Source organism: Bremia lactucae, linkage group LG1 (assembly GCF_004359215.1).
Source record: "Bremia lactucae strain SF5 linkage group LG1, whole genome shotgun sequence".
Classification (NCBI taxonomy): Eukaryota; Oomycota; class Peronosporomycetes; order Peronosporales; family Peronosporaceae; genus Bremia; species Bremia lactucae.
Window position 1 is genome coordinate 12,919,632 of NC_090610.1, and position 22,960 is coordinate 12,942,591.

At 44.4% G+C, this 22,960-nt stretch overlaps 5 protein-coding genes across 5 annotated transcripts; 2 read left to right on the top strand and 3 right to left on the bottom strand.

The window, feature by feature from the left end:
- Window positions 1-5,196: 5,196 nt before the first annotated feature.
- Window positions 5,197-6,223, bottom strand: CCR75_000688 (uncharacterized protein; the record flags this gene model as incomplete). Its single annotated transcript, XM_067958794.1, has 2 exons — window positions 5,197-5,813; window positions 5,894-6,223. 2 exons carry the CDS (start codon window positions 6,221-6,223, stop codon window positions 5,442-5,444), a joined length of 702 nt encoding a protein of 233 aa, XP_067815042.1. The 3' UTR covers window positions 5,197-5,441.
- A 54-nt stretch (window positions 6,224-6,277) lies between these two features.
- On the top strand, window positions 6,278-14,251 carry CCR75_000687 (uncharacterized protein; the record flags this gene model as incomplete). The annotated part of the gene is made up of 10 exons (XM_067958793.1): window positions 6,278-6,536; window positions 6,611-6,864; window positions 6,925-7,031; window positions 7,099-7,273; window positions 7,337-7,411; window positions 7,477-7,593; window positions 7,665-7,868; window positions 7,943-8,778; window positions 8,848-11,008; window positions 11,063-14,251. The coding sequence occupies 10 exons, from the start codon at window positions 6,278-6,280 to the stop codon at window positions 14,249-14,251; spliced, it is 7,377 nt and encodes a 2,458-aa protein (XP_067815181.1).
- Window positions 11,703-15,255, bottom strand: CCR75_000686 (uncharacterized protein). The gene is made up of 4 exons (XM_067958792.1): window positions 14,923-15,255; window positions 14,772-14,854; window positions 14,635-14,710; window positions 11,703-14,581 (listed from the first exon to the last, which is right to left on the bottom strand). Exons 1-4 carry the CDS (start codon window positions 15,158-15,160, stop codon window positions 14,304-14,306), a joined length of 675 nt encoding a protein of 224 aa, XP_067815182.1. The 5' UTR covers window positions 15,161-15,255; the 3' UTR covers window positions 11,703-14,303.
- Window positions 15,256-15,443: 188 nt separating this feature from the next.
- CCR75_000685 (uncharacterized protein) lies at window positions 15,444-17,443 on the bottom strand (the record flags this gene model as incomplete). Its single annotated transcript, XM_067958791.1, has 3 exons — window positions 15,444-16,933; window positions 17,014-17,088; window positions 17,172-17,443. The coding sequence occupies 3 exons, from the start codon at window positions 17,441-17,443 to the stop codon at window positions 15,889-15,891; spliced, it is 1,392 nt and encodes a 463-aa protein (XP_067815179.1). The 3' UTR covers window positions 15,444-15,888.
- Window positions 17,444-17,553: 110 nt separating this feature from the next.
- Window positions 17,554-18,868, top strand: CCR75_000684 (uncharacterized protein; the record flags this gene model as incomplete). The annotated part of the gene is made up of 2 exons (XM_067958790.1): window positions 17,554-17,683; window positions 17,752-18,868. The coding sequence occupies 2 exons, from the start codon at window positions 17,554-17,556 to the stop codon at window positions 18,654-18,656; spliced, it is 1,035 nt and encodes a 344-aa protein (XP_067815180.1). The 3' UTR covers window positions 18,657-18,868.
- Window positions 18,869-22,960: the final 4,092 nt, after the last annotated feature.

The following is a 22,960-nucleotide window of genomic DNA, read 5'->3' on the forward strand; positions in this document are numbered from 1 at the left end:
AGTTGCAAAGTGAAAGCCCTACTTCTCTTTTTTATCTTGATTTATTGCGCAGTATGTGGTGGTTAATAAGTTGTTTTCAATCTAAAGGGTGTTTGTGTGTAATGGGGCATAGAGTGGTTTGTGAACCGTTTTATCCTATTCTAAAATCGTTCATTACTAAAAACCCATTTATTATGGGTAACAAAAAGTGGTCGCCGCCAGATATAAATCTGGCGGCCGAAATCTATTTTAAAATAGCTAGGGTACGGTTTTAGATTAAATAATTAAATAAAGTGCAGTTCCCCTTTAAATATCAAAGCGTTATTTGCCTTCCTAAGGCTTGCCCATTGATCTTTAAGAGATAAAAGCCTTTTTGAGGTATATACTCTTGGGCAGTAGTTGCCACTTGGTTCTAAGAACCCTTGAATTCCTTGAACTAGGAGTCATTAAGCTTTAATAGCCTGTACGACTCTTTGAGTTGTTAAACCGATTATATCTATAGAACAAAGAGACTCTTTTAATCGAAAAATTCTGCTCTAATTTTAAGAGTGGGGTAGCTCCGCTACACCTGGTAGCATTCGTAGTCAATCTACTTGAGTCTAAATAACACTAAACCTTTACTGAAATGGTAGATTTTTAGAACTTTCAGAGGCGCAACGCGCAGCGTATGACAAACTCAAAACTTTGTTTGGGCTTGAACATGTAGAGTTTATTATATCCCAGGGCGCAAAGGTGCTGCATGCAAGGCTTGAAGCCTCCATGCGATATGAATCCTTCCTGATCGGCCAGGTACACGATCACCGTGCGGTATCTATGCCAACTCGGTACATCTCTGTACCTGATTCAGAGCCAAAGTCTCGCCCTCTAGTTGTCAATGTAAAGACATCTGAGGGAAAAGAGAGAGAAAACCTCCCTTTTTGGATTAAGCAGATGGAGATGTCCATTGACTTCGCCTTGTTCTTAGCATCACGGCAAAAGGTGGCTATGGCCATTTCCAAACTCGGAGGTAGAGCGATATATGGGCACTATCGTGCAGTTCGTCAAAAAACGACGCTTTTTCCTCACGGTATTCGCTAAAACAGCAAATAACCAGCATGTTTACACCACCTAATCAGGACTTTCGCATTCGATCACGGCTCACAGCGACTCGACAGGGTAAACGAACCCTAGGGAACTATGTCCAGGAGTTGAGAACTCTCATTGCATCTATACATCAAGACCCGGTGCAAGAAGCAATTGTCGTAACAATTTTTATGCAGATCTCAATGATGACGTTGCCCTGCCGGAATTAGTCCGATCCCATCCTGATTCTTTCGAAGAGGCAGTTGCCATAGCGCTACGCGCTGAGTTCGGCCTTAAGTCTTCTCGTGTTAAAAACGCCTGTTCACCGTACAAGCTTCTACAAGACCGGAACCCATGGATCTAAGCCTCGTTGAGGAAGGAGAAGGGGCACTTAGCATAAAAACATTTGTAAAAGTTATATGTGCGGAAGCACGAAACATTTACGTCCGGCCTGTCCCCTTCACACAACGCATGAAGCTCGAAAGAGCACCAACTCCAACCTATACCAGAAATCTGGCACGGTGCGGGAAAACGTCGATACCCAGTAGGTGCGGGGCTGAGCCCGACTCAGAAAAAGGGGCTGGAACAACACGTACTCCGTCGAGTGACACATGTTGTAATAGCGATTCACTGAATGCTAAAAGCATTGCAGGCCTAAGGCCGAGTCATCAAGGGTGCAATATCCCTGAGATACGTGGAGTCGCACTTTTAAGTCCACCGAGTGTGGTCGGCCGAAGTGGCACCATACTGAGTGTCAATAGTGACACTATTGGCGGTTCGCCAGGGCATTTCCGGTCAAAACTTCTTATGCACGTTCGTTAGACGAGGAAGTTGAGTTCAGTAACTCCTTGTCGGATGTGGAATTAGACTCCATCTCTGGTATAGAAGCAATACAGATTGAAATTAGGGGACGTGAATGTCCCGGCCTCTAAGAGGCGCTTGTCTCTGATCCAAGACAGGGGAGACGCGAAGCGTCTATATCCTCACAAATTGATATGATGAGCAATTACATACGCTTGTAAATGTTGTAACCGGCAGCATCTTGGGAGAAGTTAGCCTTGCGGCAATCCCTTCGTTACATGCTCTTTTAGAGCTAGACAAAGTGTCTATTCATAAGTGTGGCCGAGCCTTTAAGGCTGGCGACTTATCTGAGATGGTGGTAATTCGACCAGCGATTGAGTTAAACTAATCGTCACTTCTGGGCGAAGCTATCCTGGATGACGCAAAAGCTGCACTTAGTGAGCGGAGTGGGTCATCGATCCTTAAAGATCCTACATATCCATTTTACTCCTTGATTAAGAAATTCGTAGATGCGGTATGTACCAATCCACCATCTCCTTTACCTCCGGATAGAGGTGTCCGTCATGAAATTGACTTGGTTTTGGGAACCAATACTGTGTCATACGACAGTTGCCATTACCAAAGGAACAGTGTGACGTCATTGACGATTTCTTCTGTGCAAAACACGAGGCTGGAATGGTACGAGAGAGCAAATCCCCCCATTCGACACCGACATTTTGTGTCAAAAAGCCAAATGGTTAATGGCGCATTGTACATGCTAATAATAAGCTTAATGCTGCCATTATACCAGGACAATTCCTATTCCTAGAAAGATGTTCTTCATACCAATATGGTGGGATGTACAATGTACAGTGCACTTGACTAAGTCGATGGTTATTACCAACTGCTCATGCGAGCTAGCGATATCTCGCTCACAACGGTTAGCATTCCAAGCGAAATGCTATGGGGGTGGTTGGTTTTACTACTAGGGCTTTCCGACGCCCCGACAACATTTAATCGTCTCGAGACGCAACGCCCTAATCGAGGTTATGGACAGACTTATTTTGATGACATTTTTGTCCATAGTCGTGCGGAGCAGGGTTGGTCGGATATGGAAGGCCATTTATACCAATTGCGAGCAGTGCTCGAGTGTATACGCACCAATAATTTGTATGCCAATGCATCTAAAATGCATCTTTGGCGCAGAGGAAATTCCTTTCTTAGGGTGCTTCATTGGGAAGCGAGGCCTTAGAGCGGATCCCGCAAAGTAAAAGCCATAGTAGCTGGGTCGGTTTCTAAAACCCAAAGGATTTGCGTAAGTGGTTGGGTCACGCCAATGATTTATACAAATATAGCGAAAATTACGCTGATATGGCTAGGCCATTATCTTATTCCTTAAATAGGATACAGACTAGCACAGAGCATAATGCTTTTCAAGAAGTTAAGGATAGTCTTATCCGTGTCCCGATTCTGGCACTGCCAAATCCAAATCGGCCTTCCAGTGTCGTATGTGACGGGAGAATTAGCCAATAGGCTTGCTAATGCCCTGTTACCATTCGGAAACAAATGAGCGAGTTTCACGCAACGCGATTTAGTGTCTTAAGACATGTACGTGACACGATGGCTGATAGCCAAGTCAAAATAAAGAACAAGCAGATGCCATAGGCAGAAGCTGTACCAATTGTAATGCGGTCGTAGACCGAGTTTTATCAAACGCTAAAAATCTACCTACTAACTTGGTTTCCGCGGTCTTCAAGAACTTATTGCGCCCGCGCTTTATTGGACAATTACGGTCGTGCCCAAGAAGTCCCTAGCTACACGTTAAACCTTTCAGCAAGCTGCGTACACACCCAGTTTTCTACGTCGGCTTGCTTGAGCCGTATCGGGACCCTTCCCACGTGGACTTAAAGGCGCTTGCGCCGGGACAGGCGGTCGGGCCGCAGATTCCTGCATCCTCAACAGGATGTCCAGCTGGCCCTTTAAACGAGGTTGCTGACGTTCCAGCATCGAAAGACGGTTCTGAACCGCCTCAAAAGATCTCTTAACCAGAGCAAGGATCTCACGAAGAAATTGCGCCTCGTGCTTTAAAGCATCAAATGCTTCCGTCGAGATTTCGGCCCACTCCCGCGCTACTTGATGCGCAAGGAAACCTTCACTTTCACGTGGAGAACTTTCAAAGCGACGTCGTCGTAAGGGCCAACACCAGTATCTGGTGAAGTGGCTGGGGTACTCCTCTTCCGAAAATTCTTGGGAGTTTGAGGTACCTCTTCGGCAAGATTGCCCGTACGCCGTTGACATTTTTGAGCGCCAAGATCAAGGTCGCCAACTCGCGTCAAACGACGCTCTCCACCACTAGAAGTGGAATTAGGTGGATCTATAACCTCAGTGCGGCTTCAATCCATGGTTGCACGGTCAACCGAAGCTCTTAAATATCGGCTAGGCCTTTGTTCGTTTTGTGGCATAAATGCCGAACGTAACTGGCCTTTGGCCTTAAGCTTGGCGAAATCGAAGCGAAGCTTCCGTTCCAAACGAACATTAGCCATATCCACAAACTCTCTAATATTCCAAAAATTGCGGAGGCAGCGGGCCCGATGGACCCAGTTCTCGAATAAGACTTCGCATTCACTTCTTGTTTCGTTTGGAAACAAAACGATCGAAATTTCCCTCATCGAGGTCACCGAAGCCCTACGGGCCTGATCACGTAAACGTGTCAGATACTGACCTCGCGTCATTACCTTTGGCGTAAGGTATTGCTCATAAAGAGCGTCGTGAGCAGCGAGCTTCTCCGGCGTCTTCGCCGTGGAAGCGGAGATCCAGATGGCCAAGCTGTGACTGTGACCCGCGATCTCTTTGAAAAGCTTTTCGCACTAAGTGGAGTGAATCTGTATTCACTACATGCTTTAGCTTTCGCTATCTCTGCAGCTCGACAACGAGCTTTTATTTATATGAGGATTGCCCGCTCTTGCTCTTCATCGAGCGGATTCGTAATAATGTTGGACTCGGGTCATGTGTCTTGCTCAATGCAGTTAAGACATCAGCGGCACCACGTCTTGGGAACGGATTCGGGGCCCGTCAACCTTCATCCGGAGGAGAAGGCGTGAGAGAACGATGCTCTTGTTCCTCATCCTCTAATTGAGTGTGACTATCAAAGTCCACCATACCCTCATCGTCGAGGAAGGTGCTAAGAGTCTGTGAATCACGCTTAATTGTCATGGGAAACAGGAATGCAAAACACAACCAAACGGTTGTTTATGTTCCAACCTCAAAGAGGAAATGAAGCGAATGTTGTCACTTGGTGTCAACAGTCTGATGGGGAAGGGTGTAATGTGGCACTCATTGTTGGAGAACCGTTGTTGTTGTACATTTACTTTGTGGGTAAAATATCCTTTTATTCTATTCAAAAATAATTAATTACGAAAACCCATTTGTTACAATCTGTACATAAGGGTTGAGTGATGGTTACTGATGAATTTAAGCCAATTAATTAAGGGGTGTATCATCATTGCCTTTAACGCTTACAATGATACTAGCTATGAATTCACTCATACGAAGGACATTAATCATTGCCGTCAAAGTGAAAACGCTTCCACGGGATTCAAGACGCAAAACAATTTCTATCACTAAGTAGTCTCCGCACGGAGCATCTTGCTAGAAGCTTCGTTGCTTTCAAGCCACCGCAAGACATCCACGGGCATTGGCGGATTATTTTCCTCGTCAGACTGCAGGACCGGCAGCTTAGCAATGATTTGCGCGGGTTCCAGCGCGCCTATTACTATGTTTTTAACCAGTACAATAGCGTTCACAAAATAGCCCATGACGTCCTGAGTTACAAAGCGGTGCTCAACGTAGAAAGCGCGCGCATTCCAGCAGATGAGTCTTGACTCCAACGTATAGGTCTGTCCAAAGCGCAACTCGCGCCGATAACGTACAGTTTGCGAGCCAACAATAAGATTGCCTCCTGATGCAGTCACAACTTTCCACACACCATTGTGCTGGTAATTGATGCCGAATATAGAATACATTGACCTTCATTACTCTGCAATTCTTGCCAAAGCTCAATCAGCATTCGTACCTGCCACAGATCGCGGCGTCCAAAGCCGCACTCGCGCAGAAAACGTGCGTTGTTGCAGTGCCCATTGCGGTCAATATCCATGAGTCCAATACGACCCTTGATCCTGCTAACGGCAAATAAATGCTTGCGAGACCCACGAGGTGCAGGCCTGAGCGTGTCAAATCCCATTCGCAGAAAATACCATACGTCGCAGAAAGCAAAGCTTGAAAGCATGCCGATACTTAGTGCAGAGACCCCGCTCGCTCCGCATACAAAGAATAATAGCACCGACACGAGAACAGGCGGCAGAAATAGGAGCCCTTGAGCCACATTTTTTCGTGGCAAAACCATTAAATTTATTCTTGAGGTGCAAGTACACCAAATTTGACACATTCAACGTTAAGGATGGAAGCATTAGCATCCGCGCTGGAGGAAGAAGTGCGGCTGCTATGCGAGCAAGAACAGACCAAACAAACAATACTGCAAAAGCAGCGTCTATATAGTCGTGTGGGTCAGTTCTTAATGGGAAGCCTCAGTATGCAACACTGGTGGTGCCGATATTCGCCTCTCATGGTCTTTATGATGCGTGTTTTGGAGCTCTACCCATCGTCCGAGAGCATTGTGGTTTTTTACCAGAGAATGGAGCAGCAGCTTAGCGCCTGTTGTAAATGGTGTGGCTATGTATTCGATCTATTGATGGATGTACTACTGCTTACTTGAGCATTATTGACAGTGTAGACATTTACCACGCCTCCATGCCAAGTGTTCACGTAGAGCTCGAATTTGAATTCACGCAGGATTCTATACAAGCCTTTTTTATCAAGTTACAAGGTTTAGACGCCGATCGAGTTCAGCGTCAGTTGACAGAAACATCCATGGGGTTGGCAAGTGCGCTCCGGGAGAATTCAGAAACGATAGCACTAGCACTATATGAGATTCTTACTCAACGAAGATTACTGTCAGACTTTCGCATTGTGCGAGTCTTATCAAGGGTAGGTTTATGGGTTTTGGGGCTATCGTGAAGTAGGAATGTTTACCATTATGCTTGATAGTGGGTTTCGAGTCGATTCTCCGATGTAAAAATTAATCGGAAATTAGAGAGTCTTCGTGGCTGTGCTGGTCTATATCAGCTATTAGTGTCACCAGACTCAGCAGTGAGGTGCGTTCTACTATGTAAGTTTTTAAAAACGAGCAAACGTTATAGATATGATGACTGGTGGTTGTAGAGAATGGGCCCAGGAAATGATTTCACACTTTGGAAAAATTCAGCTAACTGGAGACATTGGCGACGACAAGAATTTTCTTGACGTGATGGAAGAGTGGATGTACATATTAGAAAATGAGGCGTTTAATAAACCAGTGCTACAACTGGATCTCAGAACGACGGATAATCTCCAAAATGTGAGTTTTCTGGCGCGGTTTCTCATCTCATGGTTAATGACTTACCAATTGTTGTTTTTCTAGTTTTTGGAGCCGACAAATTGTGTTAAGACGCCAACAAAAAAGATTTTGTGGTCTGCGCTGGATCATGTCATGCAGGTTGAGTTGGGATTTTTTGTTACGCTTTATGTAATACTAGCTGGAGATTTAATTAATTTTCTTAGCAATTAGATATATACGGTTTGGAAACAATGCTTGAATCCTTTGACACAATCCCGGACTTGGTCTTCAATTTTCTTCAGGACGCTGATCCATCAGAAGACCAGACGATTACGTTGGTGGTGCGCAACATATTATAAAAATACCTGATCGTTTTGTTTGCTTCATTATATTCATATTTTGACCACTGCAGGTTTCTAAATGTTTTCTGGCTCTCTTACGATGCCTTGAACACCGGTTTTGGAGTCACTGTGTGCATTCTCCGACAATCGTTTATAACGTTGTCATGCAGCATTGTCGCCTTCAATCCTGGCGTGTTTTTGTTACGAAACAGTTCATTGAGCTCTTGCCACCGCTTCTTGTGGCAATGCGGCCGCCTCAGGCCTCAAGCAATGCTGTATGTAAATCACTATAGTTCCATGATTTCTAGTTACGAGTTTGATAATTTTGCTAACAGCCACCTTTGTGCAGTCTAATCAATCTGAGCTTGCTTTTTATTTAAAGACTCGCCATGAAATTCTGCAATTTTTAATAATTGAGGACCTCCGCCCCAAACATTTTGACGGAATTGCTGCTGTAGCTTTGTCGAGGGCGGCATTTACTATTGTCATGGACTGTTACGGGCATCGCATGCCCGTAGCTACCAATGCGAACAGTACAAGTGAACGAGATGAAGGCGCACTATCCAAGTCAATCTCAGTTGACTATTCTGTTTCTGACAGTGCTTTTTGGTGGCCGTGTGGTTCAAATCCGGGGGGTGACAGTCAAGCAAAATTGGAAATGTTGTGGATGGATCATTTGTATAATACTGTCGTTAGACCAAATAATGTCGAGTCACTTGTTGACTTAGCAGCCGAGACAACAGCTCTTGTCTTGAGCAGACATTTACAGCTTGCTCGAGATGTCGTTTACACTTATATTGTTGCCAATGCTGGGGATGGTATCGTGTCTCTAGAAGTTTTTACGAAAGGAAGGCCGATCATTACTGATTTATTGAAAAATTTGTGCTCGTGGAACTCTGTCACAACGATCCCTATACAAGTTCACGGAGCACTATTTGAATCAATTGGGGGAGTCTCTGAGCTTTTGAATTGTGTGGAAGCGCAAACCACTTCCAGTAGACAATTGCAACCTTTATTAGACCTCTTGCAGAAGTATGAGGCCCATAGTCAGCAGTATCTTCAGCAAATGTGCGACGAAGTGCTATCTAAAGGCTTAGCTAATCCATTTAGATATCCCATCGTGTGTCAACATATCAGTACTTGTTATTTAAGCCCAACAAATTTTGTTAGCCAGCAACTTAAGAGGTAGGCTATTCTTGCATCGAACTCATGCGATTTTGCTAATATTTGCGTAATTTGTTGCGCTGCTGGTAGCTTAATTGGCCAATTTACCGCCGAGAAGAGTCAACCTACGCATTTACCCTCTCCGCTGGAGGCATTTTTAATTTCTGTTCATCGGAATGCTGAGGCTTTTTTACGAGGCCAGCTTTCTATGCTGCAATCAATGCGTCTCTATGGTTTTCAGCACGCAGTCTACTTGCCTGCTGTTAAAAAGCTGATTATTGCATGGTCTCGCGTATTTGATATGCTGAGCAGTGATTTAAAAACAGCGTTTCATAAAGCGTCCGTATCCAAAGACTTGACGACATTGTCGCTTCAGATATCGGATACTGGTATCACTGCTAACCACCTGATCAAGCTTCCTAGTCTACTAAATGACTTCTTAGTCTCGCTACTGACAGCCTTGTTTGATCCAACTGTGACGCTTACGGTGGAAATTACGGAAGCAACGCGAGTACAATGTCTTGATTTCGGAATATCATTTTGGAAATTCTGGATCAATTCTTTGAAAGATCCGACCGTGTCAAGTACACGCGTGATCGGGCTCATCCATCCGCTTGTTGAGTGCATAGCGAGAGGTTCAATGTCAGAGCGAAAGCGAGCTGCGGATCTGTTAATGACGGTGCTTAAGTGTCTTTTAAAAGGAAATACTTGTCTTGACGACACCATCTTATCAATGATCGATAGTATAAAGGGCGAGGCCGCAGCAATTGAGTCCAACCAGTCTACTGACTTTGGTAGTCAGACCAAAAAATTTCGACAGCTTGTCAAATCATCCCAATTCTTTATGAAACGATCACAAGACTCAAATAGCTATAAAGCTTCGACGAGCTTCACCGCTCGATCGGAAGCAAAGCATGCATTGGACCCAAAGGCTTTAAGAAGCAAGCCAAAATCTTTGATCCGGCCGATGAGTGGAAAATTGGCCGCTAGAGCCCAAGGCTACGCGTTGGTCGATTTAAGTGGCATTGAAGAAGTATCAAATATTGCAGCAGCTAGGAAACAACACAGCTTTTACTCTGAAGAGCAATACAATTTACCTTCAAAATCAGAAATGGCTGTTAAAGAGCAAGCTATGAAAAAGAACACTTCCTTTAATATGGCCCAAGTCATTAAAGGGATATCACACACACATACGAACTCGATCAAGACAATACAAGCAAAGCAATTAAAGCAGTTGAAGCAACCAACTAACGCAAATGTAGGAGAAGTATCAAAAGAAAAGGAAAGCGAAGATACCGATTTGCGTTTCGCGGCACTTTTTCATCGAATCAAGACAATGAGGAAGCCCATTGCGATTTGCTCTCTGCTACCATTTTATCGGCAAATACTACAAGCTGCCATGCCTGATCTTTTATCTGATGACTTCAAAACTGAAAATTCGAATGATGAGCTTCAGATACCAAGCTTAAGTTTTAAGAAAAGCGCAGATTATGTTCGAGCTTTTTTGCCCCTTCTGGTGGCGGAATGCAGCAACGAAGTGCAAGAGGGACTTCGAAGGAGCGGATACAGCAACGGGGGGCATCTTCTTCGCTATGTGTCTGAGAAACCCCGAGAAGGAATGCGGTGCCTCAATTTTAGTATTGTTGAGCGAGACGAAGGATTGCTCGCGAGCTCTAGGTGTAAGGAGCGACCTAATAATTCCTACAATGAAAAGCTTCTCCGAAACGGTGACATAATTTTCTTGCAAGCTGCAGGGGAAAGTCAAAATCGAAGTGGGCATATAAGAGCACGCACATTTTTAGGAGTCGTTTTGATCAGCGAGACGGAAAAGGGGCGAAGACAAACATTCGGGACGGAAAAGTCTAGCAAAATCGATGTAGAAGAGTCTGTTAGTGTACTATTTTTAAACGATGGCGAATTGGATCGTGCAACTACAAGTGTACACGCTTTTTCAAGTGAATTATTGACTTCAAGTGCGATCGCCAGTTCGGAATGGAAGGTTAAGTCCTTATGTAATCTGGTAACGTCCGCGCGGGAATACATTGGGCTTCGATCAGTTGACATGCTTCCCGAGCATTTAAGAAGTGTAATTCTTACTCCTGACGCATACCAGTCGACGCAATCAGAGCTTATTACCATTACGTCGGCATTGGACAACCTACGTCGTGAAAGTTCGAATAAAAGCTGCGCGCAGATTGTGAAAATTTTAAAACGCTTGAGTGGAATGAACGTTATGTTGACAGACTTAAGAGTGAGTGTCGAGTCTGCGAGGTGCTTGACAAATAAGCTAATTTTGAATGTGTAGTCCACTAGTATAGGAAAAGCTGTAAACAAGCTGCGCAAGCATGACAACGCAGACGTTAAGGCCCTTTCCACCAAGCTCAAAGACAAGTGGACTGAATTGATAGATCAAAAGGATGTCTTGGAATGCCCACCTCGCTTTGTTCCTTCTGACCTTTGGGAAGCGATCAAGCATCAATACAACAATTCTCAACTGCAGTCTATCCATAGTGTATTAAATAACTATAGCATAGGTGTATCGCTGCTTCAAGGACCACCTGGAACAGGCAAAACTAAGACGATCATGGGACTTTTAAGCGGATTGCTTTCATTGCGGCTACCGACTTCTGCTATAATGCCAATATCAAAGCTTGACGCACAGAGCGATGATGCCAAAGGTGGCTTAACGAACCGCGAGGCTGTTCCGACGCGTCAATTAAAGGGTGAACCTAAAGAAATGCTTACATCTTCGACTGCGGCGCCGATATTTTCCGTTAGTGCACTCGGGAGCATTCTATGTCGCTCCTCTAATTCTACCTCTACTGGACCAAATCGGAGATCAGTTCAGACACTCAAAAACAAAGAATTATCGCGCAGTCGACTAGAAGCCAAGTTGTCATCTCGCACGAATCATTCAAATTCGAACTTAGTGGTCAAGCGCCGTATCATTACAAGAGCAGCTTCAGAGCGCTTAGCAGGTCGAACAAATAACATTCTACTTTGTGCTCCTTCCAATGGCGCAGTTAATGAATTGGTGCTGCGAATTATGACGGACGGGTTACTGGATAGCGTAGGTAAATTGACAAAGGTTTGCGCGCCAAGCGTGCATCCAGAGGCTCTGAAGGAAGATTTCATTTCCATTGTCCGCCTCGGGAACGCAGGCGAGGACGCACCTGAAATTGTCAATTCGGTGTGCTTGCCTCACATTATCCGGCGTGAAATGGCCATTCACCCGAAAGCCATGGGCTTGCGCGCACTTCAAGACACTCAGCGATTCTTGCGCAGTTCAATACGTGAATTTCACAATAAAGCTAACGAGAATGATGGCAAACAGAAAAATCGAAAGGAATTAGCCAAAACTCATCAACGGCTCACGGAATGCACGGGCAATATCCGACGCTTGCGAGACGAGATGACTGCTATTCGAGCCAAAACGACTGAGACGATTTTGTCGAAAGCAAACATTATCGCTTGCACGCTATCGAAGGCTGGAAGTGGCGATTTCTCGAATCTAAAGCATGGCTTTGACGCACTAATTATTGATGAGGCAGCCCAGGCAGTAGAACTAAGCACCCTAATCCCGATTCGAGAGCGAGTAGCTCGAGTGGTGCTCGTTGGTGATCCCAAGCAGCTACCTGCTACCGTCAAAAGCGTTGTTGCAGCAAAAGCGCGGTATGACCGATCATTGTTTGAACGGATAGCGGAGAGTGGCGTTGCACCATCGATGCTACGGGTGCAATATCGAATGCACCCTTTTTTGCGGGAATTCCCGTCGAAGAGATTTTATGGGGGATTATTGACCGATGGACCGAGTGTAATGGAGCAGATTCAGAAGACTTGTTCTGGTGTGTACGCCCGTCCAAGCTTTCAGCCTTTCTTGCTTTATGATGTTGAGAATTCAAGGGAAGAGGACATGAACGGATCCAAGTACAATCGTGAGGAGGCAGCATTCTGCATAAACTTGTGCCAGAATATGTTTGAAACTTGTATAGACGTGAGGAATAACAATTGGAGTGTCGGATTCGTATCTCCTTATAAGGAGCAAGTCCGCGTACTTCGACAAGAAATAACACGGTCGAAAATCTCAGCAAGCGTGTCAATTGAAGTAAACACGGTGGATGGATTCCAGGGTCGAGAAAAAGATGTGATTGTATTTTCATGCGTACGATCGTCTAAGCGCGGTGGCATTGGCTTTTTGCGTGATATTCGGCGTCTAAATGTCGCGATTACGCGTGCTCGATATTGTATGTATGTAGTTGGGAATGTTGATACCTTGGTGCGTGATGAAACATGGGCTGCTCTTGTGAAAAGTGCTCGTGATCGAAGGCTTGTTATTAATACAAAAGGGGAGCCATTTTCAATGGTGGCAAAGAGACTCGAAAGCGACAAATATCGTGACCTAGCAGAGCACTACCAATTGATGCATTCAAAAGCAGTCGAGAAGTGTGCTTTGATTGTAAAGCCAAAAGTGGCGGTTAGTAAGGCTGAGACAATAGCTCAAGAGGCGCAATCAGTGGGTGCGACGCAACCTTCGGGGGTGAAAGCTACTCAATCGAATGATTGCGTGCCTCAAGAGGGTGACGAAAGGGTGAGTAATTCGAATGCATCTTCGAAGCCTTTGTGCGATGGAAACGACAGCAAACAAGGAATACAGAAACCTACTGAAAGCCACAAAAGAGTCGCGGCGCTTGGTGCACTTGATGATAAGTCATTTGATGATAAATCGAAGAGGCCTCGCTTGTCGGCAACCGAATTGCCCACTGCAGTAAATTTGCGAGATCAATACGAGATTCGAAGCTTTCGAGATCGTAAAAGTTCATCGTCGCCGGACATGCGTCAGCATAATGGCTACCGCGCTCATAAAGGGACATCTGGTCAAGACGAAACTCGTAGAGAGGCTTCCGATATGCCTTCCATATCGTATGATGACAGTAGCAAAGGTGACGATAAGCACGCGAACTCCCGAACTCATCGAGAAGAGGATCGATTTGCATTTCGCGACTACAGACGCTCATACGACAAAGAGCAAAACAGGAGAAGTGAAGACAAGAACTGGCCGGATCACATATACTGCAGGAATGATCGTCGTGACTACGGTAACCGGCGAAGAGATTCACATCGAGAAGGAAGTAAAAGCTCTCGAAATGTATCCCGAGAAATGTCGCAGTCTTTTTCTAGAAAGGAATATTGCCAACCCAGCGAAACTCTTCTTCCGTTAAAGGCTGAGAGCAATAGATCCACAAGTCCAAACACAAGACGAAAACGACCGTACTTAGAACCAAAGCTTTTCCCTCCGCGTCCAGATCGTTTCACAAGTAGAAGCAGTTATCGGCCTATGGAAAAAGAGCCAAAAAGACACGATAGCAAATCGAAAACCTCAAGTGGTGGAAGCACGAACGTGTTGAGCAATATCTTGAGTAGTGCTAAACAGCTAGCAACATCAACTTCTCGCGTGAACGACAAAGCGCATCCGAAAGACTCGGAATTTTTATAACACGCGCGTACCATTTGAGCAAATATTGTCTATTTTCTTTCAGTTGTGTTTTCTATAGAACCAAACGCATTAACGCTGCACCCACGGCCATGATGGTACCGGCAAAACCCACAGCGTATTGAAGCATGCGTTTTTCAACCTTCTCCATCGACAATCGAAGCTCATTTAGGGTTTCATCTTCCGCTTGCTTTTGCAGTAAGAACTTTTTTTCGAGCTCGGCGATTTCCATACGGATCTTGTCAAAATCGATTTTTTCAAGCATACGAATATCATGCTTTAGTGTGTTAAAGTCTCGCACCAGCAGCTCTCGCGAGTGGCGCTGTGCAATATCTGTAACAATCATTAGTGTTTCCAAGCAATGCTTGTAAATATGCACAATGTACCAAACTTGAGCGTGGAGTTAAACACGCGCTCGGACAGCTCCGCCTTAAGCTCTACGTGCTCTGATTTTGTTGCCAGCTTGACAGATTTTATTAATATAATTTACGAAGGTATAGAGCACCCTTATTACAAGACTTACGATGCGTGCTTGCGCCTGTAACGAGTCGGCCATGGCATCTTTCATTACTTCCAGGATGGCCTCCGATTGATCAGCTGAAAAGCCTGGCGTGCGTCATAGAATGCCTCCAGTTACGAGTCCAACGGGAATAGCAAAGATATTGCTGGTCTACCTCTCTCTTGCAGACTCTTGACAACAAGGTGCGTATCAAATTGCAGCGGCATTTTGGTGCTGGCTGTAGTGTAGCAGTGTCGACCGAAATATAGAGGCTTTGACGATGCCATTGACATTGATCTGGCCCTCAAGAGCGATGTGATTGCAGCACCATACATTACATGCGGTTTAAGCACAGTAACAAAGCATTGGGTTCGCTGCGGAAGCACTGACAGCGCCTGTGCTCGAGGGCTCATTGCGTGGTAGGACTAGCCTTTGAAAACGTGTTTGCGCAAAATGGAAATACAGTAGTACAATTGGTAATCTCATGAATATCTCTTCTTACAGCCAATTTTATTGGATGCGACCAGCTAATGCATACTCCATGCTACTTATCTTTAGGCTTAAAGCTTACAAGTATTTTTCAACTGCCCAAAATGCAATTGTTGAGGTCTAATTCCTAACTAAAAGCTGGGTCATCGAACAGAACGTTCCGAGAAGTGCTCCGATGCGAGTTAGTTGCCACGCTGGTTCAGATGGCTTGGGATTGCACGCGCAGAGAGACAGGAAGCACTTTTTGGCATTTTGAAACTTTATTTAAACTTAACTATTTCCAAGGGGCAAGGACTAGAATACATTCTTCAAGACAGCTCGTCTACTGCTTCAACTCATCTTGCGGCGCCATACACTCCACCAGAATTAACAGCATACCTTGCAACGCTTCCGACGTACATGTAACGGTGTCATATGTATTTGCATGATAATCAGGCAGCCCGTTAAGATAGTTGACGAGCATCAATAGATAGTGGCGAAGAAAGATAGCCATAAAATATAAATGCCTCGTTGCTACGGGTCCACCTCCCACGCATTGGCTTCTTCTATCCCTCGGCCTATTTAGCTATGCTACTCAGCTGCAGTCCACTTAAGATAAACAAGGTATGAAAACTATAATGCTACTACCTGTTAGTTACTGGTCAAGTGCCAATTATACCCGTACGTGACTGCCATTTGCACGTTCTTTTTCACTTTCTGTCTGGACTTCCATCGTTTCAAAATCCTTTTGATCGTCTTCTTCCTTCTTATACCTACTGGGCTTACTACCAAACCTTGTAAAGTACGTTCCTTCCACCAAAGCTACAAACTCAGGCCACAATTTAAGGTGACTGAGCATAATTTTAGCAGCGGCAGTGAGCGGGACAGACAACATCATACCTACCACACCCCATAATAGACCCCACGCCGATAACGACAAGATGACAATTACAGGATCAATTTCAAGCTTCCGTCCAAAAACTCGGGGTTCCACAAAATTCCCCACAAACATGTGGAAGCACATGGGAAAAAACATGGCCAAGAATTTCTCCATGGGATTCATCAAGTTTGACGGAGTGATTGCAATGATGCAGACTGGCGCAACAGATGCGATCATTGCTCCGACGTTAGGAATCCAATTTAAAATAAACGTCAGCATGCCCCATACAATGGCCAGTCCAACGTTCAGCCAAACGTACACAATCGTCACAAGCAACGCCACAAACAATGACAAAAAGCACTTGAGTGTGACAAATCGCTGAATATCGTGGTCAATCTTTGACCAAACGCCTCCAGCATCACTTGCTCGAGTGCGAGTGCATAAAAAGTAGGTAAGATAAATGAGCGTCACAAACATCACAGAGAGTAAATCCATCGTTTCTGTGACTGCAATACGCGCTAATTTTTCGACGTTATCATGCAGCGTTGTAGTAATGTTGACAGGAAGGCCAAGCTGCCCAAGAATATGCTCGACCCCGGACACTAAATTGTTATAACCCGTTTGATAAGCGCTATAGTCCAGGGCATGAACCGAGAGCACAGTAATGTAGCCCAGCAGTCCAAAGAACACGCACACTAAGCTGACGGCCACAAGGGACGCGAGTGCACGCGAGCAACCACGTGACTTTCGCCGGGCATGACGACCGCGCGAAGTACAGACGCAGAGAAAATACTTAGGAGATACATCCATCATTTCAACTAACGGGTCGACGAGGTACCTGCAATTTTAATACAAGTTAAAACAGAACAAAAGGCTCGTGAGACTTGAGTTTGAAATTTGAGTATAAGCAAAGCATACATGAGAAAAATGGCAAGGAAGAAAGGCACCATCACAGCCTGGAACCAAGAGAGCAAGTAAAACGTCGAAGCCAGTCTAATAAAATAACCAATCATGAGCATCACATGTAGAATTTTAGACCGTAAATTTTCTTCGTCCAACGGCAGGAATGTGCTCACCCTGTGGCTAATAGCGCGCCTTTTGTTTCAAATGCCAGTTGTCGCACGGGTCCATCCAATACTGCGAGAATTTCGTTGGTCACGCTATTGTAAAAGCGCCGAGTCTCTCCATTATCGCTGCTAAAGCCATTGCCGAGCTCCGAGGTAACGGAAATTATAGAAGGCGTCGGGGATGACGGAATGTTTGAGAGATTACGGCGTATGGGCGCCACGAGGGGCGAGTCCATGTCCAGCGACGCGTACGCCTGCTCTTTTACGCTAACGAGCTTCATTCTGACCAATGATGTTGGCTCTTGCTCGTCACGAAAAGTTAGCGAAACTAATTTGCTGGACGAGCGAATGTCGATCGAAGGTCGCTCCTTCACTGCCTCACAATTGCAAAATGTCGGTGCTCTCCCCAGTTGCCAAGGCGGCGCTGCGCCATCCCGTAGGTCGCGTGCGTGGCAATGGTATCACCGCCACGGTCTTTGGCTCCACAGGCTTCCTAGGACGTTATGTATGTGCACATCTGGGTGCGTGAGTGGCGTTCGTATTATTGAAACAGGTATTTTTTTCCTATCAATCGACATTGTGTTCCTAGGGATGAATGGAAATGGCTACGTGCTGCCGTACCGTGGAGATGATGCGGAGGTGTCACACTTGCGTGTATCGGCTGATTTAGGAAATGTAGCGGCACTGCCATTCCACCCACGCGACCGTGATTCGATATTTGCGGCTGTGGAAGGCTCGGACATTGTAATTAATCTTATCGGAAAACACTATCAAACGAAGCATCTTTTGCCGTGGTGGATCAATTACACGTACGACGACGTGCACGTGGACGTCGCCCGCACCATTGCTGAGGTGGCGATGGAGGCTAAAGTACCTCGTATGGTGCACGTTTCGTCGCTGCTTGCCCAGCCTAACTCACCTAGCGTGTGGGCTGCGTCTAAATTTCGTGGCGAGGTGGCTGTCCGAAAAGCTTTTCCAGAGGCTACTATTGTGCGACCAGCCAACATGTTTGGTCCAGAAGATCGTTTACTCGTTTGGATGGGGAATCGCCTTACTTACGGCGGTCTGCCCGTTGTTGACAATGGCGAAGCTGTCATCCAGCCGGTGTTTGTAAATGATGTGGCCAAGGCCATTTATCACATTACGCAAGATGAGACGATTCGGGGGGCCACTTTTGAGCTCGTTGGCGACGAAGAATTTTCGTATAAGGAGCTGGTTGATTACGTGTTTGATATTACCAAGACGAATCCAAGATTAATCAATCTACCGCTGCCTATTGCTCAGGCCATTGGCTACTTTTGTGAGCAGTTTCCGGACCCAAAATTTACGCGCGACTGGGCTACGCGTCTTAGTCTCACCGAGGTTAAGACGTCCGACCTCCCTGGACTGCGCGAGCTCGACGTAGAGCCTTCAAAATTGGAAAAGGAGGCGGCTAACTTTATGATTAAATTCAATCCGGGCGGCCATTTCCAGGAGGTTTCTGGTTACCATTAAGCGAACGACGGAGTTACTTTAATGGCCTGGATAGCAGTACTTACGTATTCTTTGATTTGTTTTGCGATTAAACTAATTAGAGGTAGAGAATAAAGATTGGGAATTGCTGCAGACAACATCCATTTTATTCTATGGATAAACCACTAAAAGTGGAATTTTGTCTACAGGTAGAAATCTCCCCAAATTTTTAATAAAAGCGAAATAAGACATTTTTTAAAAATAGTCATTTGAATCGATATCATTACCTAGACAAGCAAACTTTTCTATCTTGACCGCGTGAGAAAAAGCCTCTTTTCACCCAAGCATAAAGTTAAGTGACTCTTAAGGTAGTCGACACGATTCATAGAGCTCGCTATCGCAATTAAGAGGCGCAAATTCGCCGCAAACTCATTTAAGAAGCATATATGACTCATTTAAAGATTGCTAGGCTGCTCGGCCTAATACTTGTAACGGGGTGTATCGTTTCATTAAATTAACACTTAAAGGTTGTTAATCAATATATTAGTTAAAAGGCAGATAATATTTGGAGAACATTACTTTATATAGTAATGTTCAGAAATCTTATGCATAAATAGGTATAGGCCATTATATCTATTTATCCCGCAGACTAATCAGCTGTACACGTTAACAAAGAGAGAGAGACAGATAAGATTTCAACTGCATGTTTAGTACCAGTTCATAATTAAGTTAGACTAACAGATAGAAAGGAGAGGCACTTAATTATATTAATACAGTTTTCATTTAACCCTCTTTAAGGTAGTTGCCTTAAAGAGAAGTCTTCCTCTGCACGTACTAGTGTACGTGAAGTGACGTAAGGCATCACTCGCAACTGAAGCAGTGCGAAGTGGACTTGTACTGAAGCAGTATAAGTCGTAGTGCCCCGTTACAGTACTCAAGTATAACGACATAAAAACCTGGGGTGGGTCTAGTCATTCCTTAAGTTAATAAGTTAAGTAGTTCGATAGCCTCTTAAACGTTCTGTCAAGAAAAAAAAGTCTGAGTTCTTGCAGCGTTTTCGTTACGGGCTCTGACAGCATTTTACCGGTGAGCATTCGCAACCACTGGAATTCTTTTGCCTTTTACGCTTTCGTTCAAGTGTTTCACAAATACCACGATCATTTAGCGGGCCTTTGGAAGCGTGAGAATTAAAGTTTTGAATGTCAGCATAAACGTAAAGAAGTAAAAGGGCTTTTCGTCACGCACAGGCGAGGCTTAAAATTGTTCAGATCGCGGTGCGCGATAATGGCGCGCGTGGGATCCTTGTAGCTACCGTGTAACGGGGCACTACGACTTGTACTGCTTCAGTACAAGTCCACTTCGCACTGCTTCAGTTGCGAGTGGTGCCTTACGTTATTTCACGTACACTAGTACGTGCAGAGGGAGACTTCTCTTTAAGACAACTAGCTTAAAGAGGGTTCAACGAAACTGTATTATATAATTAAGTATCTCTTCTTTCTATCTGTTAATGCTAACTTATAAATTAGTACTAATCATGCAATTGAAATCTTATCTTATCTTATCTGTCTCTCCCTTTTGTTTACATCTACAGTTGATTAGTCTGCGGGATAAATCGATATAATGGCCTATACCTAGTTATGTATAAGATTTCTGAACATTACTATATAAAGTAATATCCTCCAAATATTATCTATCTTTTAGATAATATATTAATTAACAACCTTTGAGTGTTACTCTCATGTAACGATACACCCCGTTACAGCAGTCACAATCATTGATGTGAGGCCAGCAAGAGGTTGCGGGGGTGGGACATCAAAGTTGTGCAACATGCCAAAATTATACATAATGTAGCATTACGATCATACAATAATCAGAATAGGATATGTGTCAAATTTCGTCTGAACAGCAGAAAACGTAAATGGAAAAGTCTTACAGTCTTAATCTACTCGAAAGTTTATTGATTACGTGAATAGATTGAAGCATGCTAAAACTCCGTCGTAAGCTTATGACAATTTTTTATGAATAACAATGCCTTCAATCCACAGCTCTTCATGATACCTTCTCTGCCTCATGGCTAAGATCAAGTGTAGCATATCTCTTCATGATCCCAAGCTTGTGTATACTCGTACGTATAGTATACATGCGTGGTATATATATTTTTATCTATAAATTATTTTGGTATTTTTTTTAATTTTTTTATTATCAGGTATTTTTTGGGGAGCCGGTGTAGTCACACACCCCGCCACACTCCCTCCTTGTCTGTCTTGAATGAAAGCGTCATATATTTTCACTGTGTGGTATAGATAGCCACACACCCCTTTTGGTATAGCCACTCATCCCTTTTGGTATAGCCCTCCCCGTCTGTCTTGAATAAAAGCGTCAAATGTTATCACGGTATAGTATAGCCACACACCCCTTTGGATCTCTATCCGAGACCCGTTCACGGGGTAACCCGTGGAGTTTGAATACCGTGTCGATAATTTTGGTATAGCCACACATATAGCCACACACCCCTTTGGCATAGCCACACTCCCTCCCCGTCTGTCTTGAATAAAAGCGTCAAATATTTTTACTTTATGGGTCATCCACTGCATCCAAAATTCAACAGTTATTCCGTTAGAATCGTCTTTAGATCGCCCTTTTGGCCTTTGGTACATCACCCCCCCCCTTAATTAAATTAGGCACCGCTATATCCAAACGCCCAAATTATCTATATGAGAGTAGTGGCTGCACATCAGACACCGTGTTTTCGTTTAACGATGTTAAATATACGGTTTTCTACCGGTGAAAAAAAGCCAAGAGCGCCTGTAATTGATTGGCGACTCATAAAAAGAGCGAAAAGATAGAGCAGCAACCGAGCAGCAAAATGTAATTTAGCGGGGGGGGGAATATAAGGTCCAAAAGGGATCTCAAGTCGCCTCTAGAGGAATAATTGTCAATTTTGCAGATAGCGGAATAATGAAACTGTTCATCCTTAATCTGTACTTTTTATTTAATTAGAACTGATAGACGGGGAGGGGATGTGGCTATACCAAAAGGGTGTGTGTCTATACCAGTTCCCTACATTTTCTTATTAATTGATTATTTTGATATAATTTTTATATACCCTTTATTGTAATAACAATAGCAAGCATTACCGAGTGTATTCGCAGAATGAGTAGTTTAGAAATGGCGGTATGTAACGGGGTGTATCGTTACATGAAATTAACACTGAAAGGTTGTTAATTAATATTTTATCTAAAAGGTAAAGAATATTTGGAGAATATTACTTTGTATGGTAATATTCTTAAAGCTTATCCATTGGTAGATATAGACCATTATATCTACTTTCTCCGCGGTCCAGTCAGCGCTGGACGCGCGCAAAGAGAAAGACAGATAAGACTTTGTTACATGTTTTAAATCAGTTTATATTTCAGTTAGTATTAAGTAGATAGAACAGATGTACTTAATTATATAAATACAATTTCTCATTAATACTCTTTAAAGCAAGTGTTATAAAGAGAGTCTTCCTCTGCACGTACTAGTGTACGTGAAGTGACGTGATGCACCACTCGCACTGAGGCAGTGCGAAGTGGACTTGTATTGAAGCAGTACAATCCAGTAGTGCCCCGGTACACCTGGTAGCACTTTGTAGTTCGTCGAAGGACCACAGTTCCACCATCTAACATGGACAAATGTCAGATGATAATGGGAATACGCATCACGTTTCGCGTGATAGCTACTCCTTTCTAAGTGACATCGAAAGGAGTGTGGTCGAACGAATGAGTTCGACCATAGGAAACGATGCCATCTTGGCAATACTGTCCAGTTTGGACAGAGATTACCTCCATTCAGCCATCGCCAAGTTAATACAACATGAACTTGACGAGATGAAGGAGAAGGAGAAGGTAGCCTTGCTGAATCAGCAAGGCTCTCAACAGGCAGAACTGTTGAGGTTACAACAGGTACAGCCTCCTGTACCTAGGATGACGCAAACGCGTCGTCCCGAAACCTTAAAGATTGACATCTCTAAGTATAGGGGAGTCGAAGAAGACTCCCTCTTGAGATGGTTTGTCGAGTTGGACGGTGCCATAAGGGCACGTCATATCGTCGACGAGCAAATGCAAGTCGCATTCGCTCGATCAAATTTGGCAGGTCGTGCCAAAACTTTGGCATTGGGCCTTAAGTTGCGCGACCCATACGTCTTTGGGTCGCTAGAGGCTTTTAAAGCCCGGCTCAAACAGACGTTTGAACCCCCAAGGGCTGAGTTTAGAGCTCGTTCAGAGCTTCTGAAACTCAAGCAAGGCAAGCGTGATGTTCACGCATATGCCCAGCACATACGACTCTTAGCGAGTTGTATAACAAAT

Bases quoted from the DNA above. Each gene is read 5' to 3' on its own strand.
- CCR75_000686 (XM_067958792.1), bottom strand. From the start codon at position 15,160: ATGAGCCCTCGAGCACAGGCGCTGTCAGTGCTTCCGCAGCGAACCCAA. The intron at 14,855-14,922 runs GTAGACCAGCAA...GACGCACGCCAG, and splicing joins CAAGAGTCTGCAAGAGAGAG to GCTTTTCAGCTGATCAATCG. The intron at 14,711-14,771 runs GTAAGTCTTGTA...AAATCTGTCAAG, and splicing joins TACAGGCGCAAGCACGCATC to CTGGCAACAAAATCAGAGCA.